General features: G+C 43.0%; 1 protein-coding gene across 3 annotated transcripts in view; it reads right to left on the reverse strand.

Annotated features, from left to right (window-relative positions):
* Positions 1 to 24,539, reverse strand: part of LOC132916134 (amyloid beta A4 precursor protein-binding family B member 1-interacting protein) — a 149,393-nt gene that overhangs the window by 44,952 nt on the left and 79,902 nt on the right. Inside the window, exon 1 of one of the 3 annotated variants that reach the window (XM_060975938.1) lies at positions 22,703 to 23,617. The exons of the other annotated variants lie outside the window; for them this stretch is intronic. Coding sequence (XP_060831921.1) covers positions 22,703 to 22,822 — 120 coding nt within the window. The 5' untranslated portion in view covers positions 22,823 to 23,617. Of the gene's footprint in view, positions 1 to 22,702; positions 23,618 to 24,539 lie in introns of those variants that run through there. 3 annotated transcript variants of the gene reach the window in all.

Here is a 24,539-nt window from a genome sequence, read left to right on the forward strand (position 1 = left end):
TTCCACGCTCTTTTTTCTCCAATTTTTCTCGTTCATCTTCTCGTTCATCGTCTCGTTCCAGTTGGCACAGTATCGTTGGAAAGTGACGAGAAAATCAACGGACCAGCCGTATCTTTTCCGATACGTCACTGCAACGAGATACGGTGGCCGAACAACGGTGAAAATAGCAACGGGGGACGATTATGTTTGGAACTTTGGACGTTTCGGTTTTTCCGGGTTACCGTACAAAACTCGCTCGCCACATAGCAATGTTCGATAGACTTTTAATCGACCACGCCCCAGTCTCATTGTGCGACCCAGTAATTGGAAACCGTGCTGTTTGTTCGCGTTATTGCCAACAGCGGGCAGAGAACGTTGAGGATTTCGAGTCGAATCGATCGCTCCTCTCGATGTGCTTATACCGTACCTGACTGCCAAGTCATCGATTCGTGGTATCGGTTTGAAGAACAAGATCGAGCACTTCGAATCAAATCGATACTAACGTTTGAATGCTTCGAATCAATGACACGTATTTTCAATTAATGCTTGCAATTAACAATGGTTGAGATTATTAAGTTGATATGGTAACAAAGTTCGAGTGCTAGTTATCGATAGATGAATAAGTTTTGTATTACATTTACATCGTTTCGTCTACGTTCTTATTCCACTGTATTGGCTCATAAGCATTTATGATTCTCTGCGTTCAATTAATTGCGAATAATTCCTTCTTCGATAAAAGGAAATAGCGCAAAATATCGTTAGAACGTGATTACGCCAGTTATCACGACAAAACGATCACTCAGTTACTTCTTATTTCAAACACACTTCGCACAGTGCTTAATTACAGACATCAGAAACCACGCAATTAATCTCTCGTTACGTGAGTAACGAGATTAATTGCGATGATTCTATATAATTAAACTTTCGTGCGATCGATGTAAGCATTATTAGCGCAGAGCTGGGCTTATTATAGAGAACACTCGCGGTCGCACATTTTATCAAGCAATTTACCATTCTCCTGAAAATGAAAACAAAATGACTGTAGAGAAAATTGATTTTTTAGTAGCTGAAACAAAATTAAAAAGTAATTACCAATCGTCACTTTGTGCGTCACTCGCGTGCCTTTATGATGTAATAGAATCCCGTTAAATGATTTTACGTCGATTCAATGGACGAAAACGATGTAGTATAACGACAGTTACAAAGCATCCATAGTTACTGGCAAAATGAAAACGTTAATTGCGAAACGAGCGTGGCTACTACGTGCGTGCGGCAAATGGTTCGCCGCAATTTCTTGCCAACAGCCACGGCAATTGGACGATATTGGTTTGCCACGGAGCAAAATTGGATCGTTTCAAGGAAGTGGACACTTCAGCAACGCGCATGGACGCTCCAATTCGCCGGTAATTGACCGACGAGAGGCAAATCGTCTTCCCCAGCTCGCGTACACTCTGCGTGGCTTCCGTGTCAAAAGACTCGCATACAACGGGTCTTGGCAAACCAATGGAAATCTCGGGATTTATCGAGATGCCATTGCGAACGTTCAACTCCAATAGCAAATCGAATCTTCGCACATTATGTAGCAAATTACGAAACATTCGATACTTTTATTTCCCATTAGATTCTCTGCTAGTGGAATTCATTATCCAATCAGCCGAAACACCGTTTCAAATTTTGACAGCCTGTTTGAACAACCTTTAAATTTTCCAATCGAACGTGCATCGTTTCCACAGCGTCCGTGCGAATCACCGCAAACGGACGTGTTCTGGTTGACTTAAAAAAATCACAGAGCATCGGAGAGAGGCACAAGCCGAAAGTTAAACAAAGGACCGTGGACACAGGCACGCGATTCAACAAATTCTAATCCCGTGGAAAGCGCACGATAGAACTTCCTGTCCTCTCGCTAAGCGAACTCATCGACCGGCTCTCGGTCAACGTTTCGGGCGCATTCAACCGCATTTCCATTCGTTTCCACTACGCCAGACGAAACTGCGTATAAATTTCTACGTATCTATGTTGTTTCAACTTTCGAAAAAGCAGTTGCAATTTTTATTTTATTTCTTTTCGACCACTTCAGTGACTAACCATCGTCCGCAAAACGTTGATGTCTTTCATTCAGAATTTTTGTAAAAATATGCAAAAGATAGAAGATTGAAGTATCATATGTTCGAATAGAATAGAATATAGCGATCCAAGTGACAAATATTCAATGAAAGTAAAGAGAAGAAAATCGTTCAACATTTTCAACGAAGGTACTTGGCAAAATGTTTCAAGGTAGAAGACGAGGTACAACATCGTCGGGCCTTTCCTTTTCGTCGCAACTGCAGCTGCAACGTACATACTTCCGCTCGTTAAGCACGTCCCGTGGCATTTCCACGCATCCCAATCGTACATCGTGGCCCGCCAGTTTAAATATAGACGGAGCCTTCCTCCACCAGCCTTACTCCGAGTTTTGTCGATTAGAATTTCCCTTAATGGTTTCGACAGCGAAGAATGAGAGATCAGAGGCACGGCGATGGAAGAATAAAAGGGATTCTTCGAAAGATGCGTAGAATTTTCGAGATCGCTGACTTTCTACTAAGATTAGGTTAAAAATAGAGAAAAAGGAGGATAAGAATAGAGAAAAATCTAAAATAAAACACACGAGTTCAGTGGTTTCAGATTAAAATAATAGGGTTACGAACTCTGAGAATTAAATTGGGAAGCTTTAATTTTAGAGAAATTTCGAATTTCAATTCGGTGATATCGGTGTTTCAAAGTTCAAAGTTCAAAGTTTAAATTTAAAGATCACACGTTTTATCGTAAATTCTGAGAACTCTCGAACTTTTTATACACAGGCTCCACGATTTTCGTTCCATTTTCATTAAAAATATACTATCAGCCGCTACTAAAATACATAGCGGATAAAAATATAATATCCGAGGCTAAGGCTTTAGATTTAAGAGCAGATAAACTTGATTCCCGATGTCGAATAAAGATCCGGCAGGATTAAAGCTATACAATGTCGAGTCATTCGTGACTCGTGCAAATCGATCGCTTTTTTACCGAGCGAATGATTCGAAATAAACGAAATCCATCGATATACCGAATCCTCCCTTTTATGGTGAACATCAAACAAAATGTTTTTTTTTTCTAGTTTATTTTTGTTTTTTACAATTTGTCCAGAAGGACATTTGGTAAAGTATTATATCTTAGTGATTAGGAAAAAAAAAAAAAATAAAAATAAAAATATAGCATGTGGGTGGCTACCCCCAACGGGGTGCCATCTTCGTGTTTGCTAGGTTATATCATTTATGAGATCTGTAAGGTGTTTTCTTTTTAGTCTTCTTACAATATTTGTTGTGTTGTTCGTTTCCGCTGCCAGCCGGTTCGGGTCTGTTGCTATTCTTTCTCTGTATCTTCTTGCAAGTCTGGTAATCTCCTCCTTGACCATTGGTATTCCCAGGTCTTTCCAAATGTCCTCGTTTTTAACGTACCATGGGGCGTTTACTATCGTTCTAAGGATTTTAGCTTGCATTGTCTCAATTTTGGTTATATAGCTCATTGCTGCTGTTCCTCATATTGGAATTCCGTATGTCCAGATTGGTTTCATGATTGTTTTGTATATTTTTAGTTTGATCAAACAAAATGTGGATACAAAAATTATGGATAGACCGATCCTGAACCAGAACCCACGTGTACATCACGTGGTCGTTTCCCACGCTTAAGTACGCGTCAGACTGTGAGCAGATACGTATCGATGGGTCTACCCAACCATGAAACAACAATGGAATAGTCAAACTTTCACAGGACCTTTTGTTCCCAGTATATCTTCGCAAACTTGTAATCATCCGTCTTTCTCGTTTCGGCCGAACTGAAATTTACTCAGAAAGATTGGATCGTCGTCGTTTCGATCAACCACGCGAGACAAAATATCACTTCGATGGTCGATTATTAATAGATCGAACGATTCGGTAGAGAACTTCTCGAGGTTCAAGTATCATCGTCTATTTTGGTCGGCTACATGTCTTTACACGCCCACCAGGCCCTGACCGCCAAAGAAAATCGTCGTCTGCATGGTCGATGCCTCTGGACGTGGCAGGATTTTCGCGAAATTTGCGAAAAGAGAAAATCAAAAGGAAAAACCGCGACGTTTCCAATAATAGTCGAACGCGGTTAACACCGGCCACTATTTATAGGTAGCAGTCGGTGCCCTCGGACCTGCCTGCATTCTTCAAAGACGACGACGACCGTCTCGACACCGCGTCACCTTTCCAACGCAAGGTATTCTCGGCCGAGAATGATTCAAGTATAACGGAATTCGCCATTCTGGGGCCAGACAGACTGGTACTGGTTCATTGTCAGACAATTTCATTAGATACACTATTGCCATTATATCGAGGGAATAAAGATTCTTATCGTATTAGGACAGGGTTAGGTTTCAAGAGTTCAACTTGCACCGAACGAAATTATTTAAAAAAATACACAAAGAACGAAATTCATTGCCTCTTCGTAACGTCTGTCAGTGGGTTCAAAAAGTTATTAAAATTCAAGTCGATGAATTGCGAGCAGTGGTGGCCGTCAAGGACACGGCCGCGAAAAGGGAAACTCTTCAAAGAACGTTTGTTTCTTCTTGTCCCGGAGACGTACGGTCAAATAAATCGACGAACCTTTGGCGATCCTCGTCCCGAGTCACCATTCCTCTCCCCAGGGAATTTCCACGAACTATTTCCGGTAAGCGCGCGAAAAAGGCTGTCGTCAGCGATGTGGAAGCTACCACGAAGAAACTTTCAAATCTACACGTGGCACGAAATCCTATTTGCGGCGATCCAGAAGGCAGGAAATCCCGTTCTCTGCGGCTCAAAGGACGCGAAAGTGTGACGGAGTTGGACAAAAAGATGGAGTTCCAGATCGAGCAATTTCAATCGGCGGTTGACCGTGGGTTGATCTGGAATAAAACAACGAGAGACCCGGGTTGAAAGCCCAGGGAGCAAGATGGCAGAAAAGCCGATACACTCTGACAAAGCGAGGCGAACAAAAGGTGGCCATGGAGCGGCACTGTATTGGTCAAAGGATCACGAACTTTGCAAGGATCGCGAGAAGGATTTGTCCGGTGATTCGAGAACAAACTGCTGGAACAAAGAGTATTCAACAAGGCAACGAAGAAGACCTTTCTCCTTTGGACGGAAATCGTTCGGTGTCTGATAATACTCTTCGACTGGCTTCTATAAAAGGAATCTTTATCGAAGTCTTCGGTCTTTTGCATACTTTCATGGTCGAGGGAGAGACGCGTGGAAGAAAGAGAAGTTTATAACAGAGATTACATTTTTAAGGATACGAATGGATAAATCATTTGTATCAATTTTATCTTTTTCTAAAGACGATTTGGATTTTTCTAAAGACGAGAGCAATTTTTTTACTTCAATAAATCTAAGTAAATCATGAACATTGTCGATTCACTGTTAAGAAGTGGCATAAACAATCGTAAATTTCGAGGAAAATTAAAAAAGATCTAATGCTTCCAACATCATCGCCCGATTGGTGAAACTCCTAAATTGCTCGAATAAATAACATTCCAGAAATTGTTATAATTTGTCATGTAAATGTTTCGATTGATAAACTTAAACAACCCGGGGAATGAAATTTTAAACAATGTATTTAGGTCAAGGAATTGAACCGTATGAGATTACAGAAACTCACACTAATTTCTGCCGAACCTAAGTTTCTGAAACCTGAACATGGAGAACAACGTGTGAGAAACAGTGTAAATAGGGCACGGGATATTCTCCAGCCACCGATGCATTTGGGCACAAGACAGTTTTTATTAGGGTTTCAAGGGTGAAACCCTTACTGTATTTCATGTGGCCAAGAAGAATCGTGGCATAAACGTTCCGCCCATGGTGTCGAGTCGTTGGCAATCGAAAAAGCAGCTCTTGCCTTCGGAATGACGTTTCCATACGTAAATATAGGTGGACCTGTTCACACTACCAGGCGTGAACATAGAGAAATAACTAAACGACGAAGGTTCTGCCGTTATGTTAGCATAAACTACAGTGGCCTTTTCCTCATATTCTCGACCAATTTTTACACGTGTTCCTTGTCCATATATACCGACTAAATGACGTAACGATACAATTCAGCCGATTTTATAATCGCAATGATCAAACTATAATCAATAATTCGACAAATTAACTAAACAAATAAACCAACGAAGAGAACAATTAAAGTTGTGCGTTCGTCGAATTTGTCAGATAAGTCTGGCAATTTAAAAATTAATTTTTTAGTGGTCGTAAAAGGTTGAACACCTTAAGCAGAAAAACCAGTCACATCAAATTTAACAATCTACCGAAACATTCGAATCGCTTTACTCAGCCCAGCCAGACGTGTAATATCAGAGCGCCGTGATATTTAACCACCGGCTCACGACATTTTTACACGCGACTCCGTGCAACAAAGGTGAAACTCCGTTTCATACTCGTTTCAAGCGAGCGAGAATAACGACACACAAAATTGAAACATCTGTACGAGACGAAGCGTGTCCAAGCTTTCGAAGCAAGGTGTCCATGTTCACGCGTTTCACACCAAAAAGCGATAGCGACGCTGGATATCGACCGGCTATTATAGCCATTCGTGTCGATTGCTCGTGCAAGCATCGATCGATAAGTATCGGTTGACGTTCGTTATCGCGTCACACGTCGACCTTGCGGCGAATCAGATACGAGAAAAGGGCAAACAGGTTTCGTAAACGCGTGGCGGAACGCCGTTTCTCTACGGTCGATGGAAAAATTGAGAGAAAGTGGTCGTCGCTTGGTGTGGTAAAGATGTTAAAATAATTGCGCGAGAAGCGACGCGCTCTTAATCGAAGCGATTCGATTGCAACGCGTGCGATTATTAGCATCCACCGGCTTGGCAACTTTCTCTGCGTGGCTCTCGGTGCGATCGCGACCGAAATTCTCATTCTGATCGCGCGACAATGAACGCGCCCGCCGAAGGAAACGACGACTCGCCGTCTCGCCGAGCGGAAATGACTTGAGACAGAGTCGCCTCGTGCTCTTTTGTTTACAAAAATTACGTCGCCATTATCGTATCTCGCGACGTTCGTCGTCGCGCAATTATTTCTCGAGCTGCTTCACTGACGATCCATCGTGTCGCTCTTGAATTATTGGTTCGGCTATTTTACATTTAACGTCTGTCTTGCGTTTAACTTCGCCAATAATTTTGCCCGTCTACGAAAAATTAATAATTTACCCTGGGTACACTGCAACGTACGAACTAACGGTTGCTAATAACCTCGCGAATATAATTAACGGTATAATTAACGGGGAATAAAAAATGCACTCTTGCATATTTATATAAACGCAACACAATTATTAATAATCGTATGGATAATGCGATTGATTTACGAGCTTCCATAGGAGCGCACTAATAATATTATTGCTCGTCGTTCATTTTGGTAGCGGGTAGCGGTGGTTCTTACAGATCCCATAAAACCCGATATATCCTCTCGCGAGTCATTTCTCATTCCACGTGGAGACAAGCGACGCTCCTTTTTCTCGTCTCGTTTTCGAGGACTCGCGTAGACGTGGCTGGAAGCTTATTTAAACGCCTACTGCCGCCCGATATTTTTATATACCGAGGCGTGGCACCGTTCTCTTCTTTGCGCCCTCTTACGCGTCCTCTCCGTGCCTTCCTCCCTTTTTCTCCCTGTCTCTGTTACACCTTTACTATACTTCTAAAACTCTCTTGTACGAGTGAAAAGGAGGGAAACGAGGAAAAGAGAACGACCGCGGTAACCATTTGTTATAACTTATTATACCGATATGCGTTCCCCTGTTTGCGTTGGCCTACGCCCACGCAACCACCGTGCTTCCCTTCCTTTTCCCTTTCACCGTTACTTCTCGCTCTTCTCTAGTCGTTCTCGCTTTCTCTGCTTCGTCTTTTTCTTCCTCGTTACATATTGTGTTCCTCTACGGACAACCACTCCGGTCGTGTCAATATTTTTCGTGCCCGCGAGGGATGATATTTCGGTTTTTGATGCGATGGGCGTACAATAGCCCTTTAATTGCGTGCTTTCACTGTGTCAAGGGGAGGAATAAAATAATGTACGTGAATTAGTTAGGGCGTTCGTTAGGGTTTCGTGGTTACTTTATACGAGTGCGTACGATTGTTGAAGGTAATAATGGAGCTTGATTGGAATTTGCTTTCGCTCAAGCCCTGTCGCTTATTTCGAAACAGAGGAAAAACGAAAATACATAGTCTGGTAATAAGATATCGGTAATATTAAAATCGTGGCAAGATCGTTTGAAATCTTTCGCTCTATTCATAACTAATTCACTCTTCGCGTGTTCCTTTCCTCCTAAGTCACTCCAGACCGAGATCTTTATCAACTACGTTTTCCTATGAAGTGTACACAAACGTGCACACGTTTTCCCATGCAACCAAATAAATTCTTCAACGTTATTTCAAACTACGTGCCGTATATACCAGATTAAAGAGGCTTTAGACTAAATAGAACCGGGTACTTAACATTCTTTTTCTCGAATCTGCGTCTCGCTGTTGGGCCACCTAACGAGAAAAGTGAAACTTGTTGCTGATAAGTGCTCTTCCTTCTTTAAGATAAATCCCAAAATGTAATCCGTGACACTATCTCCACCTACCAAACGATCCATTTTCAGAAATCATCCGAAAGTACAACGAGATATTCAATTAGCCCTTATCTGTTCAGCCAGCTCATCGACAAAGTCGAAAGCCTAACCGAGCCCTGGCAGGATGACGGGTCAGTCGAATCTACCCCTCGGATCGGCCCTGTGAACGCATTTAAATTCGCGATTAATCTCGATGCGGAGACGCGGCAGCGATAACGCTCATTATCTGGCCCAGGGCAGCGGCGCGAATTTATTTTCGGCGTTGGCTGCACGCAGGAAAACAGCGTCCAAAGGCGAGAAGGAAAGGAAGGGTAGCGCGAAAGGGGTTGCATGCAGAGGCAATTTATGCGGAGGCACGCGCCACGCCGGCGCGCATACAATTTACTAAATTTCCGGAAGCGGCTGTTAACCTTGCGGACGAGCCTGGCATATCGTCGAGTTCGTCCATTGGAACGACGATCTTCGCGATCGACACGCCGCAACCTCCGATTCGTTCCGCCTCCGAACTTCCGGAAGATGTCCAGCTGCGAAAAGAAGATCGTCGTGGCTTGATAAACTGGCAACCCTTTGCGATTTTCTCGCCAACCGATGGTAACTCTTAATTGGCAGGCACCTTCAGGTGCGCGTGAATAACGATTTTTAACTTCTTTCGATATAACAAATAGAAAACTTCCTGCAAGCCCGATGATTCTCATCGTCGATTGCGAAATCTGTCATCGACTTTCGATATCGACATTTTTTCGTTACCAGAAATATAAAAAATAAATTTTGTATCTCTGTACATATACAGTGTCCACGTTGTGTGTATAAGAAACCCAGTGTCGAAGCACGCATAGGATCGCTTTAGCTCTCCTTAAATTTTTACGGTCCAGGTAGCAACAATAGAATGTTTACGACGACAACGATAGTAACATCTGAAAACAAGATTTGAACATTATCTCTTGTGCCATTACCTTTGTACAGGTCAGTAACCATTATTTCGCTTCGAATGCTATTTTTAAATATACCCTATCATTATGGGCATTCAGATAGTGTTTTAGTGAACAAACAAACAGATTTTCACAGTCTAATGTTAATTTTGCTAAAATTACAAAAATGTTTACCAAACTCCTATCGTCGTTTTATCGATTAACATTTCGTTTCGGTGAGCATTGCAATTTTCTATCGACAAATGAAAATATTCAGGGTGTGAGAAACAACTACGAATAAAAAACTCATGTCAGATATCTTTTTCACGACTTCAAGGGCAATAATTATTTGTCGAAACGATAAGGACGCTAATAAAGAAGGCCGTAATCAGACACCATCTCTCTTCCCAATCTCCCTTTGACTCGCCTAGGAAATGATTTTTGCCGCGCCCCAGGGTTGCTGCTTTTGTTACGAGCCCTTAAACCCGTCTAATCCGAATACAAAGTATTAGATTTTACGAGGCAATCCGCTGGACAATGGCGGCACGAACCTAACGCAACGTCGAGCCACATTATACAAGCGGCGGCACGAAGGCATCTTCAAAATAGAAACACCGGAAAGCACGATGCCTCACGATCTTCCTTCGGCATCTACCTCGTTCTTTTTCTTCTTTTCGTCGAAATAATTACCGACGACGACCGGTTGATTTTCAATCTGCCCCCTCCCTCATCCTCTTCGACGAAAATCCCGACGACGGACGAAATTCGTGAAATTATTACGAAACTTTTTCTGCTTGTCCATCGTTAAACTCAACTTCTCTCCCCTTCGATAAAATATCGCCCGATAAAATCGCGACGAGGCCGCGAGGGTGCGAGCGATTAAACGAAGTTACTCGACGGACTCGAGTGCGAAACGAACTCCATCGTCGAAACCGGACTGAAAACGTGCTTCGTGTAACGAGCCGAAATTCGAAAGTTTCCACGAATACCTCGAAACTACTTTGTTTCTGCGATAGCCTGCTTCCCCTGCTGTTCGTTCGGGTTTGCTCGTTTGGAAAAAAAAAAAAAGAAAAAGAGCCAAATCCTAATATTTTATATTATTTACTAATAAATATTTTCAATAAATAAAGTTTTCTCCAAGATCACTGTGAATTAAGTGTCTTGAAATTAAGTATTCTAATTGAAAAAAAAATAATTTTCTAGCGAAATGCGTTTTCTGTTTCTTGGGTAAGTCAGATACGTAGAATTCGGTAGGCGTAACGTGGACTCTTGTAACATACTGTAACCTTCCAAGCCTCCAGAAATAACTCGAAATTTCTTCACTTCGGTCGCAAACGAAAAAAGGACTTTGTACCGATGCAGCATCGTAAAACGGAACGAAGGTCGTGAAACAGGAAGCTAGTTTCCCCCTGGGTGTCAAGCTCTCGGCTGGGAAATATTATTCCAGGGCACACGGCTACGAGCATTGTCGAATTTGAAAGTCCCTGCCAGCTGTGGCGTCCCGTTCGTCGTCGACGCTTGCCTAGAGAAGCTACCAATGTGGGATTAAATGCAAGACACGAAAGCAATTTGCCGCGGCAGCTGCTCGACATCTGCGGATTGCATTCTGCTCGCAACCTTCGCGATCTAAGCTCGAATAGTTCTAGTACGGACGAGCCGGGTTCCGATTCGAGTTCCTACCTCCCCGATCACGTTCGCGCAGATTACACGGACGATTCCGTCCACCAGGTTTACCTGTAAATAGAAATCCCAGCACGGAAACGATTCTCGAAATAGGAGGAACGTGATGGTCCAGTTGAAAACGGACGAGATTTTTAGCGCACGAAGCTGGACAATGGACTTCGTCGATCTTGAATCGGAAGAAATTTCGAGGGATTTCGAGCGATTGGGATGAAACCGGTAGTTTCAGTTTATCAGAGAAATAAATTGGTTCGATTGGAAATTTTTAAGAGAAGAGTAGGATTGAAGGAGACTCGGATGAAGTTTATAAAATCCTTTATGTCACGAGGAAATATCAAGCGATAGAAACTACCCTGTTATCACACGAAAGAATATTAGATTTATTTTTGCACGATAATAAAGATGATAATTGGTGAACTCCAAATTTTTTGTGAATCTTCTTTTATGGATTTTAGATTTTAAAAAAGTATTTGGATTCGGATCTTAGGAAAGGAGCGAGGGAACGAAGTGATTTAGTAATATTATTATTATTAGTAGTAGTAGTAATAGTAATATTTAGTAACATTGGAAACTCAGAAAACGATGTTGTAACAAGAGTTGTTTGCACATATCGGAATGCTATTACGAACTCACGTCGGAATGTTCTAATGGCGCGTGAAGAGGAAGTTCAAATGCGTGTGGAAACTTAGAGATTAAGCCGAGAATGTTCAGAGGAATATAAAGCATTTTAGAACGAATATTTCTCAGGGAAACATGCCAATGAATTTTTTAACTGGTCCGAATTTTAACATTGAATTGCACCGTCAATTCACCGTTATTTTTCTTTAACTTGTCAAATTATTCTTCGAAGGGACAAGGTTTCCGCATAAAGATATAAATGACCCAAATATAGAAAAAGAAGTAAAGAGAGAACGAAAAAATTTCGAAGTGTCAGAGGCTCGTGACAAGTCATCCGAAAACCTCGACTTCATCTTGAAGCGCGAGTAATCACTCCATAAAGGGAACACGGTCCACCCTCGGAAAGCGAAAGAAATGGGGCGCCGTGTATGTCAATGAAACTGTCTCGCCGTCGAAAATAAAAGCGGCTGCTCACGATTTGGGACGTCGACGATAAAAATAAGTGCACTCGGAGGGTCTCGGAATTCCCACCAGCGATAACAGATTAAGTACTAAACTTGCTAACACTCTTCGATGCAACTTGGAAAGAAAACTTAAATCAACCGCATTTCGTTGCACGTTGCTCACGCGATAAATGCTCCTATCGAATATTTGATTAACATCTAGCGATCTGGCGATCGATCGAATTTTCCTGATAATTGACACTATCATATTGAATGACATACGCAGTCAAAATTCTAAAACTGTGTACAAAACGAGGAAACTGGTTACAATCGGATTTGCTAAACAGATTATAGGACCCTTTCACACTTCGACGAGAACAAGTTATTTTGACTGGTATCGGTATAAGTAACCACGATACAAAATTATTTTGATTTTAAATAGCTAAAAGAAACAGAAAAGAAAAGAAAATTCATGATATTATTTCTTTAGTCATCGCTGCAAAAGTCGTTACGTCATTGCGGGAGAAAATGTAACACGTAGTAGGAATTTGAAAATAAAATTGTAAAACCAGTCATTTTAACTGATGTGATAGTTCTAGTATTAAATTCTACCGTGCGATTAAATGTTGGTACAAATAAAGATTTGTTATAACAGCGTTGAATACTTTTAAAAATGTATCGATATAGATGTGTAGAGAAATGTATAGATATTCTAAATATTCGATATTCTGAAAAACTGGAACGGTAGAAAATCCTAGTATAATCCACACCAAATGAGATCATCGTATGTAAGATGTTTCAAGGAAAGAGCCTATTCATTGGCGTTGAATAATGATACGAAGAACGTGTTTCACTCGCAGTAGTCTTCACGCGAGCAGAATGGAAAGCGAAAGCAGCTGAATCATACCTATTCTAACTCGCATTCGCTTCTATCTAAACTTCAACATCTTGGAGAAAAACCATGATCTTCGAAACTATTTCATATTCTTGTTAGACTAATGATGCATCTAAAAAAAAAAAAAGAAAGAAAAAAATTGTGAGAACCGGCAATAAAACGACTTAAAGGCGTTTTAAAGGCGTGTTCTGGTCAGATTCCTGTTGAGATTAAAAAAAAAAAAAAAAAAAAAATACGTAAGAATGCTCCGTGTCCACAACCTAATGATCGCGTAAAATTCCTCAAACAGTTGACTGGACGTTAGATCGAGATAATCTTCGTGGTAACGAGCTACCTTCGTCGGAACTTCGTCCTCCAGTACCGTTACGATGTTCCCTAAGTATAGGATACGGTGAGTCCTCTACAGGAATGCCAGGTGACATGCTCTCCAAACATCCAAGTTCGGCTAACATCGAAGGGGCATTGTCGTAATGTTCGATCTTTCGAAAAGCTCCCTCGACGCTCTTGCGAACCAGCGTGTTTCAAAGTTACCAAGTTTCAAAGTCCAGCGTCGAGAAGTTTCCGAACTGGTGAAATCACATTCGCGAGGAAGAAACAGAGGAAGGAAGCACGGCGTAGGAACTGAAAGGAGCAAAGGTTATGTACGGTCACGGTCAAACGACTGGCGTGACCGTGCTTAGTCACGTAAAGCTTTTCGTCGACGGATTTGTAGAGTTTCCACGTGCCAGCTTATGCCTAATATGCTCGTAATATGCGCGATCATTCCTTACGACAGGAATTTGGCTACTGCTCGTAGATGTTTTGTTTCAAATATTTGGATAATTCTATAGGGTTAGCATAGTTCTATAGGGTCTAGCGTTAAGCTTTTTGACTTTGATCGTCCGTCTCAAATATTTGGTCGTTATGAGACATTTCGCACTTCATTCCTGTTTAGTATTTGCTTTCGATATAGTTGACTTCGTTTCCACATTAGTAAATAGAATCATTAACAAAATAATGACCAACTATTTACGACCAATGATTTACTATCAGTACTGAGTCACGACGCGACAAACCTATTATCCATAATAATTAGCCAGAACGTCGTTTATCTTTTGCCAATAACGTTAAAAAGAAACCAAACAATTGCACAAGACCTTTGGCCTCTATAAAATATCTGCTCCTATCTACTAACGTACAATCCATTCATAAAAAGGAAAAAGACTTATTTTGTGGCACCAATAATTCTCACAATCAAACAAATCAAAAAAATAATATCCTACACTGTAGAACTCACTGGAATAAACATCATGAAACATATCAAAACAAAATTTACGACTTTCTCGTTATTTTTACTCCCCCTCTCTCTCTCTTTCTTCCCGAATCGCTATACACGTTCATTCTAAATCGGGCAACCACGAAAAGGTCAATCTCGTATGTCGAAAGATCTCCCATTCGCGGACGAAAAAGCAATCGACAACCGATCGGCTTTCGATCGCGAAACGGTAACAGGTTCCCGAGTTTCGTAATCACGTGTTTAATCAGGAGCACGCCAGGGAATCGCGTTCGGCTGAGAATCACGAGGCGGACATGGAACAATGAGAAACGATCGCGGATCGTGGCCGCTGTTCGCCGAGTGTTCCGTAGCGCGCGCTACTCGTTCCGCTCGATTAATCCGGCCCCGAGTGTCGTGCTGGCATTTCCGTGTGAAAAAGCACCCTTTTGTGAGCCACGAGAGCGAACCGGAGCACCCGGGAGCACTCGCAGGGAGAACACGATGATGGGTCTTGACGCGACGAGTCTGTAATCCTCGCATTGTCTCTTCATCGCATCTTCGTCTCTTCGTTCTCTGCCCGATCCACCTACACAACGATACCCTGGGAAATCCGTGCCTTTGTTAAGGGCTGCGCAAGATTCGGATTGGTTCTCGATCTTCTCTCAATGTTACCGGTGTATCGCCTGCAATCGGGAAATCCACACCGTTTCTAACCGTTCCTTCCTATATACGGAGATGTCGAAACGTTTGAAGAGAGGCATTAGGACGTTGGTTCGAGATTTTTTGAGCGATCGTGGTAGCTATGGTGATGTTTCACGATGGTTTTCCGCGATACAGTACAAGTTAAAATATAGTTATAAACTATTAAACTAAATTCCGAACAGATAGTTTCTTCAATTTCAGAAAAATCCTCTTACATTTTTCGGGTTTACATTCATCCGCTAATATTTGAAGATTTTTCTAGTCTCCGTAGCTCACGGTAAAAGACAATTTCATCAAAACCGAAACCAGCATACAGATACAATACCTGACAGAGTTCATCCAACTGCTCTCCAATTTCTCTTACAGCGCGTATAACGTAGCCGAGCGCGGTGTGCAACATCTTACGTCCGTCCATAACCGTTACGCCGCGCGGGGCGAGAATGCACATAGAAATGGCTGTCGTAATCTGGCCGCGACATTCTGCGGCTACGTCTCGCGTTACGTTCCTCCTGCAGCTGGGGTGACAATAAGAAAGGCGATACCCTCGCGGTCGAGGTTATCTGCGCGACGTTTCGCGATTGTCCAGTTCTCCTGGACGCGGAATCGCGCTCGTTAGATAGAGAATCTAACACGGTATCGTCGAGAAAATCAAGAGAATTTACTCGATCCCTCGTTTAACTACATTACCAGCGTTCCGTATTATCAGGCGAATCCACTTAGAAAATATCGCGCGTCAGCCCCGGAATCCAGCAGGGTACCCCAAGGAACGCGCAAGTTTCTGAAGCCAGCGATCTACCGGAAAGCTAAGCCAAACTACATTATCCTAAGCTTAAAAATATTTGCTTCGTTTGACAGCTGAAGCTCAGCACAGTTTAACTCAAGAAACCTTAGCTTCGAAGAGAAAACATCAACCTGATACTGTATGTTGTAAACGGACCGATTTCCCTTCCCTTTTCCGAATAGAAAAAAAGGAACAAAAATGTCCAACATCGTATGGATCGTAACGAGGTGTTTAATTGGCTTACGAAGGATACTTCTTCCTACTTTTATCGATTGTCGTCCTCGCTTTAAATTTGACCGATATCGTGGTTGAAACCACTTTGTGATAAATAACATTCCATAAAGAGCCTAATCAGGTCTAGGTAGAGCTTGAAACCAGTTCGAACAACCAGAAATTCCTAATGGTGACAACGACCACTTCTCGTTAAATTTACGATCATCGCCACGACGGTCGTTTCAACTTGTCTATAGAAAAATCCGAATAATCAAGCCCTAAATATTCCTAAAGCGAGATAATCTCACCTAAAAGCGAAAGGGTAATTGAAACACAGGAATTCGAAGATCGTTACAAGGTTAATAACAACAGGCGTATCCATTTTACAATGGAACAAAAAAAGCAACAAATACTTGCAGTTTTTTTGAAACTCTCTCACCTAGGCGATTACAGTAATTTCGAATAAACAATAGACCTACGATATCGAGCGAGTGTGATCGGTTAGAAGAACGAAGGGGTCGAAAGTGCACGATATCCCCGAGGCTGTCGATGATTCCATCGCTTTCGCCTGCGATTCTTTCGTTCGCGAGAGAATAGCGAAGTTGAAACACGTTCTTAGTATGGAGACCCCTCCAGTCTGGCGCCAAGCAATAATAACCATTCGCCCACGCCGAGATTTCTCTCTCTCTCTCTTTGGCGAGGTTTTTGCACCGAATGGCCGACCAGTCGCAGAATCCCCTTGCAACGCTAAGCAAAAAGGTCCATCGGGCCTGGTGAATCGATATCACGTCGGCTCGCGTTTGGCAAATCGTTCGAAGCAACGTGTCTGCTCGTCGCGTTATGTCCACTTCCATTCATCGGATGTTCTTGTATGAATTTCAAATTACAGCCTTCACGACTGAAAATCCAAATCCGAGTCACGCTATCGGAAAACTATAGCTGCATGACATACTACGCTGCGACATCGAGGGAAACATTGATTACTTTACAGCTGCATTTGGCCGATTTGGATTGTAAAAGTTTGCTTCGCTGTGAACGATGGTGTACTTTTTAGAAGTTAAGGTAGATATTTGTGACTGTGATCTGAATAACTAAAGAAATAGGATTTAAATAGAGATTTGTTTCACCTATTACGTATTCTAACGAGTGTTATATGGACGTTCTATATGCGTTCTATACTTAATTAAATAAATCTTTCCATCGCTTTTCTGCAATTCTCAATTTCGTCAAGTCGATCGATCTATCTGTTAAATCGCTTATTTCTAAGTGTGTAACTATACGAAATGGGAGGATTTGAAAAGAAAACTTAACAATAACAAAATAAATCGCCTAGAGATTTAACGAAATCAATTCGTCACAAACAAAAAGTGATTCGATAAGCGAGTATATTACGAGCTTTCAAGAAGCTCGTGCCAATTGAGTAGACTGGAATCGAGATGAAAAAAAAGTGATTCTCTGTTCCAGCTGTCTACCAAAACAGATAATAGTTTCTCCTTGGCGATCGATTGAATCGAGAGATGATAAAAGATAATCTCCGTCCTTGAAGTATGGAGGGTGCGCGGAGCTCATTCTCCCCACAGTCCGGTCGCCTTCGTGCAATAATGATCGTCCGAAAGCGCATATCGGCCTTAAGCACGCCCAAAGGAAACGCATAAATCCAGCGTATTCCTCCTCCTTCGAAAGGTTCGTAATCTCTTTTCGACATCGAAACTCGTTTCTTCGTATTGCATAGCAGATGCGAGCTTTTCCAGATGCCATTTCACGTACACCTCCCGCCCCGTCCTCCCTCTTGCCATGCTATCTAGGGCATGGAGGGCAAGACGAACGAAAATAATGAGATTAATTCGTTAAGCAAACGCGATGACGACACCATTGGCCTCCCTCAGCCACGTGTGCACGGCAACGTTCTTTTTTCTAATTTATTCCATTCGTTGTTTCTAAGCCTACGATTCAAAATACAGCTGGGAAATGAAAAAGAAATGGATCTACAAGTTTTTGTTCTTTAAATGTAGACACGAGTGCTTTAAGATATATTAGTTCAGTATGGTAATACGAGAATGAGAGCTTTTTATTGTGTAACGATGTGAAATTCTGTTGGGTCAAGGAGTTTTAGTTTGAGTAACAAAGAAAAGAGTTTCCGGTGTGTTAATGGCCTTTTTTGTAAGTAAACGTACTTATAAAAACAGAATTTCCAAATATTTTTTCCATCGGTTTGTAGGTAATTTTATAAAATTAGAAAAGAAACTCAAGTATTCGTAACATCGCGATAAAGTATACATATATTGCTCGGTTCTTAATGATTGAAAGTTTTCTATCTCCATCCAATCCAAAATCAAAAGCTTCTCTACCAAAATCGATCGATAAATCCGAGCTACTCGCAAGAGCTGTTCAAGAGAGCTAACTCTCGTGATTCGAAGCTGTTAATAAAGGAAAGAAGAACGGTTTCGTCGTGGTACGTGACAGATCAGTTCTCATCTCCGCAAACAGGAATTAGAGCCATCGTGTTAACTTTCAAAGCAATCCGGTCGTCCGTGACGACCCACCCCAAGTCATCGTGACTCGGATTCTTTCGGCTAGCGTGGCAAACAACGGCAGACGAACGACGACACCTGAGCGTGGCTGACTCCGTATTTTTTTTCTACAGCCTGTCGACACGGATTATGATAATGCTCGTTCTCTCCTCGTTGCGTTTGATCCGCGAGGGAGAGAGACCGTTCTAGGGTGGATTCCCGGCACGAGACAGCCGAAAAACAGGGTTGGTGGCACCCGGTGAGTCATGCTTCATCCCCCACAACGTGAAGGCACAGGATGAGAGGGTGAGCAGCCACGGTGACTGGTCGCCAACATCCCCCTGGTATTCTGCCTGCAGCGCCGCACTGCCTATGGGTTCCCTCTTTGCGATTGAAATTATATTTCCCTCCATCTCCGGGCATTCGCGTTCGATGCTGTCATACTACCTCGTTTCGCTTTCGTGGAAATCGCTTTAACTACCAACTCCCCGGTCTGAGTACGGATTGTAATCGTACTCGACGTTTGATGTTTCAACGAGCAGATTTTTGGGTTTGTTGAAGTCTGTTGGAGTTGATACAATTGGGAAAATATCGTAAATACATGGAATATGATATTTCTCAGAAATAGTAACAGATGTTCGATACACAACTGTACGCCGATTACGATTATACTCGACGTTTGATGTTTCGGGGAGATTTTTACAGTTCGTCGATGTTCAAACAGAGAATTAATTATAATAGAACATAGTGTTTGCCGGGAGTAGCGATAGATTTCCACTCTGGCATATTAATAGCCTCGTTTATTTTCTATATACACGTTTTTCCTTTTTCTACGGTTATATATCCCAACGAGTAGACATCCTCTGGAAACCGCCCACGATAGACCGTCAAAAAGTCGTCTTCGTGCGGCATTGTCCGTGTAACGAGTAGAAAAAAAGGGAAACACGAGATAGCGGGTAATCACGCGACACCGCATGATTTACCGAGACAAGGAGTGCGGCAAGGCGGCGTAATTCATAAATTATACCAATTCCGCGGAGCGATCGTTCACGATCGACGGTGAAAAAACGATGTGGCGAGCTATAAATCTCGTGGTGTAATTTGCGAACGGAAGAGCGTTCGAGAGGAACGCGTGTCTCTCGAAGCGCGTCACGAAGAGGATCGATCGTGTGTGTCCACCTTTTCCTTCGATTTTGACTAACAAATTTTCGAGGGCGAATTTAGGCGGCCCTCGGCCGTGCAGCTGGCGCTGAATCATCCTTGGCCCTTTGGTCTGGAAGCACGACGTTGCCAAGGTTTCGAAGCGGCTTCCAGCGACTTTTATCGTTTCCTCTTATCGAGCTCGGGTCTAGGAAGAAAAAACGAGCCCGTGCCCGTCTCTGATACTGAACAGAGGCTACCAGAGCTCACGTGACTTCCGTCTTTCGCCGGTACGCTGCTGTGATAACCACGGCGTCGCTGATCCTCCTTCGACGTATTCGCCGCGTAGCCACGAGCGTTCACCAAAACACGAAACAGATAATGAACACGGGTTACATGGGTAATTAGCTTAATCTGTAACAGGATTTTTTTTCACTGCTGGTTTGCAGCGAGCTCGATCGTTAAGCACGAGGAACGGAAGCGTGAAGAACGTTTCGGTGAAGGAGATTGGATGGTAGAATGTTGCGATTTAATAACGGGTTAGATCGAGTCCATCGTAACATGCTCCGCGCATTGCTGTTTTATTCGTTACTCATCTCGTTTCCAACAAAAGAAATCTACATATTCATCTATTTATATTTTCATTAGACCGCTTACGTTACTCCGAATCATTCTCTCTATCAATCAAGCTCAACCTCGCTTAATTACCACATATTTTCTAACCACAAAAGAAACTTTCCACATACGACAACAAGTATTACAATTGACAAATTAAGAACGATGTATCAGAATCAGAAAACGGCGATTACATCATGAAAAATATTTCACGAAACAGCGAAGCAGAGCGCCTTAAACCAGAAACACAGCTGCAAACGCGAAATCGCTACATTACCTCCCACGCTTTATGCAGATACCGTTCGACTCTCCAATTTCCCCTCTCCCTTTGCGCAACACACGACAGACCCTATTGATCGCAACGTTTCAAGCACATTACGATCAAACTATCGATCTTTCGTGAGCGCGCTAAATGTTTATATCGCGGCCACGCATTATTAAGCCGTGCGTACAACGGTCGCCTGGCCCCGTGCTCCATCGAGCCCGGGGCTTCAGCACCGTAATTCAAGCAGCCACTTCAGAGGCAACAGAACGGCCGCAACAATGCCCGTAACTGTAGATTCGAGGTAACTTTACACTCGAGTCCATTTTCTCGTTGCCCACTTAAGCTCGTTGCAACGTTCGCGCCCTGTCGGTCCAAGGAAAGGGTCCGTGACACGTGTTCGAATTTCCCTTAACGGCCATTGCACGCTTATGCTGTTCGACCACCCCGCGTACCAATTACCCGGAGGTAACTCGAGATACCATTACTCCATCGATGCAACGAAATCGCGACGTTCCTTCGTGAGGGTATCGTTAGGCAAATCGAGGAATCTAACAGGGACTTTGCACGCAAACGAAACACGGTTGCACGTGATTGTTGGTGCAGATTCGGTCGAAGATCTGATGGTGACATACGATAGTCTCGCTACGAAAGTTTAAAATAAAGCATCCACAGTCTTCTGATAGTAAATGATCGTAAATATGGAGTGCAGACTGGTATGAGAATATAGGTGATGAAGAGTCTGCACGAATGTTGAAGATGGAATTTTAAACGAGGTCTGGAGTTGCACGATAAAGGCACGAAAAAGATCGAATCGCTCGATTTAATAAACATCAAGTTTAAACTTTCTTTTTAGCACGTAACTGTAATTTCTAAATTTGAAATTTCATTCTAAAATGAACAACGTAAATTCAACTTTCCAAAGTAAAACCATTCTTGGTACGTAATATTCTTCTCGAAAGAAGAGAAGATAGTATGAAACAAGATAACGCGTAACGAACGAATCAACATTTTGCTTCCATTGAAATATTACATTCTAACAATGGTACTTCTCCGTGCCATTCCAGAACTTCCAGATAGATCCATCAAGCGTTTAAAAGCAGCGAGAGAGAAAACCTTCCTCCGCTCCAACTTCACCGCTAAAATCATAACAATTACGGCGCTGCTCGCCGGAAGGAAGCGTCGTAATAACTTCTTACTTCGCGCAGCCTCGTAAAGATTAAAAAGGGGCGCGGAGGAAAGGGTCAAGGTGAGATAAAGCAAAATTAATGGCAGACCTAAATCCCTGCCCGGTGGATCTCCGCGAGTTTGCCTCACAGCTGGAAGAATGAAGCTCGCAGAATTTACGTAGCTGTGAGCCAATGTAACGCGCGCAACGTTGATTTCAATTACTACCTGTCGAGAATTCCCGATAATTTTTAGGCGATTGAAAATAGGAAAATAGAATTTTAGGAAAATAGAATAGAGTTAGCTATACGAACATAAAGTGCACACAATTTCTGACTATCGACGTCTAACATTGAAATACTAGAGAGTGTGCTGCTTTTTCACGTTCCTGCAAAGTTCCATTGAGATCGATGCGTAACGTCGGTGTTGCCCTCGCACGTTGCTCGACAGGAACGAGATCGGCGTGAAGATCGGAGCGAACTTTCGAAACGTTCCTCGTGCGTGGCGACGCGTTAAATTAACACGCAGACTTTTCCATTAATAAAAGAGACCGCGTGTATGGTGACACGCGTTTCGAACGTGACAAACCATACGCGGTTACGTAATCGAAAATTGACGATTTTTACGACGAACGCCATAGACCGGTTTCCATCGCGCTAATCCACTCCAACACACGAGTTTTTAATTATTCCTACATTCAGAACTGCTATACTTTGTCTCTGTTCATCGAATACTATGAGAAAATACGAAATGATGTATAAAATATGGGGGGGGGGGGGCAGACGAAAACGAAATTTAGCTAAAATTTATTCGACGAATCAATTTCTCAAGGCTTAAATTTACAAATAAAGGAGTTTTGTATCTCGATAAACGAACAGTGTGAGAGGCAATTACCACGCGAATCACGTACCATGCCCTCGTCTATCGAGGTGTCTTCCTCGAAGTAGCACTCGTCAGGTTCATCCGGTGTCAGAGCGGTAGGAGTTTCCGGTGACTCCTCCTTAATGTCCTGTCTCCTCATCCAGTCCATCTTCAAGACTTTTGAGCCTTCGGAGATCAGACCAGTCGATGCTTCTTCTCGATTCTATTCCTTACTCGTTTCCAACACAAGATCACATGTCTCTTCTCGAACTCGATCTTGTAGCACGAGATTAATGAAAACAACCGGCCGGATTCGTATGTCGAAATGGGAAACACTGAAAGGAACTACAACGACCGCTTTCCTTATCGTTTATCACGAACCACGCTCCGATTACGCGGAAGCCACACCGCCAACGACTGTCACTGACATTTGCCAAATGTCAAAGCTTTTCGTGCCGACTATGTAATATATCCGTGACGCTAACGAGGTGTCGAGCTTCTCTCGTTGATCGAAGCTCCGATATACTGTGCGCACCGGGACCACGGATGCACACGTGCACCAATCGTGTATGCTCCGATAACGATGAACTCCAAAAAACTTATTCACTGTACGTTTCACTGTACGAAGCGGTAAAATGATTTTGTCAGAAGAGTATGAAAACGATTTACAAAAAAAAAAAAAGAATCCTCGTAAGGAAGTTTTCCGAAGTTGCGAAAAAAACGTTGACACGATAATCCGATTGAGAGAAAACGATCCTTCTCGTACGATAGTCACGAGTCAAACTGGCCGACTAGATCTTTCAACATGAGGCTCTCTTATCGAGAGGAAAAACTCACACGCTATACGGCTCGATATCGAGAAGAGAACGCGTCGTTAATACACAGAGCGTACCGGCGAACCAAGAGATGATTGCGAGCGAGAGACGGACGCGCGCGCAGTCTCGCATGTGCACACGAGCGAGCCACGGCGGCGGTGCAGCTGCAACTGTGTGTGCAGGCCGGGAATGCTGGAGGTGGTATGGAGGCGGCTTGGTGGGCGCACTCTGTCTCGTCTCTGCTGCTGCCAGCCTTTTCTCGCTCTGTTTTACCTAGACGTGCCTTGTCTGTCCTCTCCCTCTCTTTTCGACTGCTACTAAACTTTCTCTCTCGTATCCGTGAAAGCCCCATGCGTCGTTCACTCTCGCTCTTTTCAGTGAATCATTCGTCTCTCTTATGCTTTTCACCTTTTCGTTCCCTCTTCCTCTCGTCTTTCTTTCCCGGTCGCTCGTAGTCACATCGTATTTTCCGTCCCTCTCCGATGATTCGTCAGACCTAACGTTTATCTCTCTCTCTCTCGTTCGAGCCTCTTTCTCCGTTTAATTTCTTCTTTCTCTTCCTCGTAGATTCGTCATCCTGTCTCGGTTCCACTCTAGAGCGCTCCGTGCACCTCTAGCGCCCTCTCTGTTCTCTATACGTTCTATGCCGCTGCTTTTGCGCCATCTTCCTCCCACCCTTTGTTGGCCTCGCATTTTCCTTCTCCGTTTCGTTCGTTTCTGTTTCTTTGGTAACTCTCGACCCCTCCGTCTCTCTCCCTCTGTCCTTCGTTTACCAGCCTCGTCGTATATATTATACCGCGACCACGCTGTCCTCTATATTTCGTACAGCTTCCCTCCTCGCTCCAGCACCACTCTATTTCCCCCGTCTATCCCGACTTCCTCTTTTCTTCTACCGCTATACTCCCGCATTTCTGTTTGACCTCCCTTTCCTTCGCTACGTTTTCCATCCTCTTTCGTCGTGGCTTTTCCTTTCCCGTGGCTACACGAAAAACGTCAACTATATTCCGTAGCTGGACAGAGACGAAGAAAGGAGGAAAGAAGACGCGTAACGAGGGTGGCCAGGAATAATTT

This window comes from Bombus pascuorum, chromosome 1 (genome assembly GCF_905332965.1).
Source record: "Bombus pascuorum chromosome 1, iyBomPasc1.1, whole genome shotgun sequence".
Lineage (NCBI taxonomy): Eukaryota > Metazoa > Arthropoda > Insecta > Hymenoptera > Apidae > Bombus > Bombus pascuorum.